Source organism: Gadus macrocephalus, chromosome 10 (assembly GCF_031168955.1).
Source record: "Gadus macrocephalus chromosome 10, ASM3116895v1".
In the NCBI taxonomy this organism is placed as follows: Eukaryota; Metazoa; Chordata; class Actinopteri; order Gadiformes; family Gadidae; genus Gadus; species Gadus macrocephalus.
The window spans coordinates 1,835,011-1,841,477 of NC_082391.1; the positions used below are offsets into that span (position 1 = coordinate 1,835,011).

General features: G+C 49.1%; 1 protein-coding gene across 1 annotated transcript; it reads right to left on the minus strand.

Moving 5' to 3' along the window:
* Nucleotides 1–402: 402 nt before the first annotated feature.
* nocta (nocturnin a) lies at nt 403–6,089 on the minus strand. Its single transcript, XM_060063932.1, has 4 exons — nt 6,010–6,089; nt 5,443–5,875; nt 2,299–2,565; nt 403–1,711 (listed from the first exon to the last, which is right to left on the minus strand). The coding sequence occupies exons 2-4, from the start codon at nt 5,663–5,665 to the stop codon at nt 849–851; spliced, it is 1,353 nt and encodes a 450-aa protein (XP_059919915.1). The 5' UTR covers nt 5,666–5,875; nt 6,010–6,089; the 3' UTR covers nt 403–848.
* Between the last annotated feature and the right edge of the window lie 378 nt (nt 6,090–6,467).

The window sequence follows — 6,467 nt, forward strand, 5'->3', positions numbered from 1 at the left end:
TTTCTGTTGTCCATTTTTTTACCATACATAAGGGAGTGAAAGGATGTCTGCTTAAAGAATAAATACTTAGACATTGTGCGCTTTTTGAATAATATACTATTTTTTCTTGTACTATCAGTGTATTGATGTAGATTTTACTTAAATATGTATTATAAAAAGAAGTGAATAAAACTCAATGGATTTATTGTACTCTTGGTTCACATGTACTAAGCAATGTAAGCCTGTCGCAGAACATACTTATGGAACAACATTTAGGAACAGGGTTCCATAAAACTAGTGTCAGGCTGTTCAATGCTATTACACTAACAAGTACACTCGTTACGCACATTTTTTAGGGGGAGGAATCAAATCTGGGAACCATATTTGAAATGATCAAATACAATATAATTTACACCAAACAAGTTTTGAATATAGTTACTTTATTTTGTCACAGCAACAATTCCCTAATTAACTTGTACTTTTACAAAGTAGCAATAAATTAAACAACGGTAATATAACACCATTATGTAGAAAAATATTTTTTTAAATATTAAATAGATGCTGGTCAAAGAAAATAAATAACTTGGTTACCGCTTTCCAGTGTCAAGTAACCTCTTCAAACAAAAAAAGGACGAATCCCATCATTTGTGCCCCGCTGTCATGTAAACACTCAATTACTTGCATTCCAACCTCTCAAATAAGCAGTTGAACCGTTTCCACTCACGAAAATAACGTTACGTTTGAAGTGAAACTCATTCCTAAGGATAACGGTACGAGGTAAGTGACGTGAAACTCATTCCTAAGGATAACGTTACGAGGTTAGCCAAGGGAACCTCCTTCCCCTCGCTGAGCAGCCCGCCCACACACGCTCACATCAGCCTGTGAGGGAGCTCTCTGAAGCTGACGTCGCAGAGCAGCGACAGGTGGTCCGAGGGGTAGTGGTAGGAGGGCAGCCGGTCGGGCCCGATCTGCTCCTCGCCGGGGATGTCCAGCAGCGTCTCCACGCTGAGCGACTCCCGGCTGTACCAGATGTAGTCCAGCGTGCCCCGGCTCTCCCCGGACGGGCGGATCTTCCAGGTGGTGTAAGGGGGCTCCGTCAGCCCGTCGGCGCTCAGCAGCCTGTAGGCCGAGTCCAGCCCGAGCGACGACGCCAGGAACCGCCGGTACACGTCCTCCGAGGGCTCGGCGTTGAAGTCCCCGCACACCAGCAGCGGGATGTCCGCCGCGCCGTCCGCCTCGGAGGCCGCCGCCCGGGACGTGATGGCCCGCAGGCGGCGCAGCAGGTCGGCCCCTTGCGCGCTCCGCATCCTCTCCCAGCCGCTGCGGGCCTTCAGGTGGGTGACGGCCACACACAGCCCGCGGCCCGTGGCGCGGCAGCGCAGCGACTGCACGATGGCCACCTGGTTGGTGGGCAGCATCATGGCCGAGAGGCGCAGGTGGTCGGTGGCCGTCGGGGAGAAGCGCTCGCGGCTGTAGAAGAGGGCGCAGCCGTCGGGCCCGTTGTTGGGCTCCACGTCCAGGCAGGGCGAGCGGGGCTTGGGCAGGAAGCTGCCGCGGTAGCCCAGGCTGCCGAGGACGGGCAGGAAGGTGTCGTGGTAGTGGTCCACCTCCTGCAGGCACACCACGTCGGGCCGGTGGGTGAGGATCTCCTCCAGGATCAGGTACTTCCTCTCCCGCCAGTCGAGGGCGTCCGGCGGGCAGCGCACGAAGCCGTCCTTACCCTCCCCGAGAGCTGCGGGGGGGGGGTGGGGGGGGGAGAGAGAAGGGACGTTTAGACGGACTAAGGAGGTTGTTTTGCTCGTTGTTCTTTCGCCGTCGTGTCTGCGCATTCCGATGACCTTACGGATGATGATGATGATGATGATGAATCAGATATGTCATTAATAGGGAGTGGAGAAGAGAGGAGTACAGTTCATGGAGAGGACGGAGAGGTGAAGAGTAGGGCTGGGCGATTCATCGAAATTCAATCTCGATTTAGATTTTAGCGTCAAACTATCACAAAATTAACATAATCGAGTTTTCGATTTTTTTTTTAATGTTTTATAGAAAGTGCAGAACAGCTGGATACATCGATTTTCTTTTGGCCCATTTTGTGTACTTTTTTAAGGCGAAATTTCCAGTTACAAAGTTCTCAGTTACAAAGTGTTTGTGAGAGAGACACGCTGAATAAACACGTCATGTTTTCAAACTCCAAAAATAACCGTTTGAATAATCGTGATTTCAACATTGACCAAAACAATCGTGATTATGATCTTTTCCATAATGGAGCCTCCTTAGTGGAGAGTGGATCCAGACAGACGGACGGACGGGCCCTCTCACCCTGGGCCAGGACGTTCCACTGCAGCACGCGGACCCGGGGCGAGGCGCTGTGGCGGCAGCAGTTGCCCGGGGCGCGGCTGGAGACCAGCTCCCGGCGGGGCCGGGCCGGCCGGCCCCGGAGGGCCTCAGCGCACTGACGGAGCAGCTGGTCGGGGTCGGCCTGGGGGTCCGCCTCGGGGTCCGCCTCGGGGTCCGGGTGAAGCCCCCCGTCGAGCGGCTGGGCCAGGGTGCTGAAGGGCCGGCTGCTGCTGGAGCCCATGGGACGTCCTGCGGAAGAGACAGGGGAGGGGGTTCAGGGAGGGGCTACACACACACACACACACACACAGAAGCACACGCAAGCACATGCACACACACGCGGGTGTGTCATGCGGTACAGTGAATGGGGAACACAGAGAACAGAGCTCACTGCTTGGACTCATCCAGAAGCCTCTCCTTCAGCTAGTACCAGAGCATTGGTCCTCAAAATGTGCGGCCATCGGGCCAATGGCGGCCCGCAGAAACATTCCTGCCGGTCCGCAATGACACACAGAATATTAATTTAAATAAATATAAAGAGAAAAGTCGACTCTCTAGCTCTCAATTAAATCCTGTTGCATTTGTTAGTTTGAATCCTACAGGGACTGATTCATCAGAACCACACCTCCATATGCTGTTGTCCCCTGACCACTAGAAACCAGTCGGAACCGGTGCTACAAAGTGTGGTCCAATGCGGTCATGATGTTAGCTACAACATTGTTTAGTCCAATGAGGTCATGATGTTAGCTATAACATTGTTTAGTCCAATGAGGCCATGATGTTAGCTCTAATATCGTCTGGTCCAATGAGGATATGATATTAGCTTTAGAATCGTGTGGTCTAATGAGATAAAGTGCACAATACCGGTACATGCGTTGTGGTATCAACACTTGATGTACCACCAAGTCATAAAGACCGAATAATATAGCTGCCGCTATCTCAGTAGGACCACTGACCCTCCGATTGGTTACTTATCAACCAACATGTAATGAGCACGTGGACCAAAGCCCACGACTGTCACACTGCAACAGTCACTGTGGAAAATTCTCCTCTCTCCCAAAACACGTTTACATGTCCCATGAAAAATGATATTCCATTATAATTTTGAGAAGCTGTCAAACCTCTGGCATCCTTTCGTAATGTCAAGTAGGGCAAAACTGAATGAAACTAATAAAAAAGCAAGACCATCACCATGGAATCTAGATAGGTTACTACTAATTATTTGGACTGTGCCACATTTGCCCGCTCACCTTTAATTCAACACAACGCCAAATGTCCTCTTCAGTCTAATATCTCCTCAGCTTAATATCTCCTCTTCAGCCCAATATCTCTAATGACGGTCCAGCTTCTTCCTCTGCTCACATCTCTATTTGGCTCTCTGCCTTAACATCCGTGTCTCTTAAGCCCAGTTCAGACCAAAGATTCGCCTTGCAACGACTTGCAACTCGCAACTCCTTGCGACTCCTTGCAACGACCCGTTCACACCGCCCCTGCGACGTTCTAAATCCGTCTCGTTGCAAGTCGTTGCAAGGTGAATCTTTGGTCTGAACTGGGCTTTACTCTCTCCGCTCGCTTGGTTCCGTTGCAATCAAGGCAGAAATGTGCCGAGATGTTCACCACCAGTCTGCTCTACTGACTTGTGAAGTTGTGTACCCGTGCGTGCACAGTAAGAACCGTCTGCATGCGGTGATATCGAGGCATCCTAGACAGCCTTTAACTGATGACCTATTCAGTGGGGGGAAGGGACACACAATTGCTTACCCAACGTCTTCTAATTCAGTTAGATGAATGTAATAAGAATCCAGCCTTGATTAGGGAAGTATTCAGAGTTTTTGGAATTATACCAGCCGTGTTTTTCGACTTGTTCGACTATTTCGACTTTTGTGTACCAACTGCTGTTGAAGGATCCATTTTCTGACTACTCACAGCCTAATTCGTCGGTCATTTGGAGGCTGTGTGCGTTTAAATAGAAGGCAAATTGTGTTAGCTGGTCGTTTATTAGGAATCCTGAACTGGAGCACCCTGGAAGAATATGAATCACATGACCACCGACCACTCAGCTGGGTGGCTGGGGGGGGGGGGGGTGTGTGGATTTAAGCTAAAGAAGCAGATGACACCTTTTTATTTTAAGGCTGCCGGAAATAGAAAATAAGAAAATTACTTTAATTAAAATGTATTTTTTGTTCCCGAGAAAGCCTTCAAAAAATAGTTATTTTCACTGTCATTCACGTCTTCTTTGGGGTTCTGTGTTTTGAAATATAATGAACATTCAAAATAAGCTGAATTGGACCTTAGAATCTTCTTTTAAATCGTGCAATTCATATCAGCCTCAAAACGAATCACACACATTCATTCCATTAGAACTGGGAAAAGACAGAAGGAGAGACTGAGTGAAAATTGTGGCATAATGCACCCGCATGAGAGAACAGGAGTGAGAGAGTGAAACGTGGGCCACTTCTTAAGGCCCGTTACATAACATGTGCCAGAAAAGAAGTTCCATTATAATGTTTTCCCTCTGTAGGGCTATAGGGAAATACAAATGAAACAATTACATGATAGTGCCGTGTTTCTGTGTGCAGGAGAAGGTAAAATCTACAGCAATTTATTACCGCCAACTTTCCCGCTGGATGGATTTAGCTTTGACCGAATGACCTTCTGCTGATTCCCTGAGCAGGTTATTAACATACCGTCCTCCTGAACTCATTGTTTTACCAGCAACACTGTCCCTTAGAAAAGAAACAATCTCAAGCTACAATAGCAACCAAACCTGTCCCAGTGTGAAAGCAGGCTACTACAAGAAACCGGCCTGTTGAACCTTTGGCCAGGGGGCAACATCCGCCCAGAGAGCACCATGCGATGAGCACAGAACACAACATCCTGCCGGATGGAACGACAGCTCGAGGCCAACACGTGCGGCTTGGAAGACGATGCTCTCATCCGAACAGCCTAGTCAGCCTATTGAAATTACATTCTCGCTCCGATTGGATTTATTAAAAACAGAAAAGATACACAATATACGAATTATTTCTTAGATTTGTCATTTTCTCCATGTCAATGCGTCTTTCCACTTTGGGGATGTATAGGGCGCAGAGTAGGTCCACCGTCTCCGTGTCATCAGGAGCCTACCTGGTCCTGTGTTGGCCGTAGTTTGTGATGCTCCAGCCGCCTTCCACTCTGGCTCGCGGCTGCCGGCTTCCGCTTCCCCTCCTGCTCCGGTGGTGTGCCCGGGTCCCGGCGCGGGGCTGGACGGGGACGCGGAACAGAACCCCCTCCTGACAGAAAGTTGCCCACGGGATGAGACGCACAGCGCGGCCAGATGTCGGCTGAGGAGGAGCAGCGCGGTGGTCATTCCTGCTCGGGGGTCCAGAAGAGACAGTCAGGGTTTGACGACCACCAACTCTTCAAAGGTTGGTCGCTTTGGTTGACTGAATCATTTACTTGAAGGGAAACCGTTCGAGTATTCTGTTAATATAGTTTCACCACCGGTCTCTTTTCCATCGTACTGAGTGACTCAAGTGTTACGTCACGTTTCCAGGGGCGGACGGTAGATGGATCAGTCCTAAACATGAACCAGAAGCGGCCACAACAGTCCAGTTTGATGTTGTTTTCAAACAGAAATATTGTTATGCTTTTATCTTTAATCAATACCGTACTAAATGATTTGAATGCACGGTGATAGCTTTATATACGTACAATTCCACCTCTTGTGGAAGTGGTTCCGTCTGCGGAGGAGGAATTCTGTTAACACATCTGATAGAGGCGGGATTCATTTATAGACGTCATGCCACGACGTACCAATCGGAGCTCGACGCTCAGTCTGGGACGTGACGCAGGGACTCGTCACGGTGTCCTGTGTTCACGCAGACAGAATGGTGTGATCCAGATGCTTCGGGCCTCTACGAATAGTCAAATCTCCTAACCTTAATGGCTCCTTTACTTAACCTTTGTGGATAACGTCATCGGGTCAAGGAGAGATCAAATGGTGCTTCCCTTTCGAACATTGGAAAAGACAGCACTGCTTATGAATTCGAATCCACTTTTCCTCACCAATGTCATTGCGCGACGGCGAGTATTGCTGACCTCCAGCGTTTCTAGGGTCGAACTACAGTTTTCCGAAGTTGGACCACAACAAGCGGCCTAATCATTTAGGT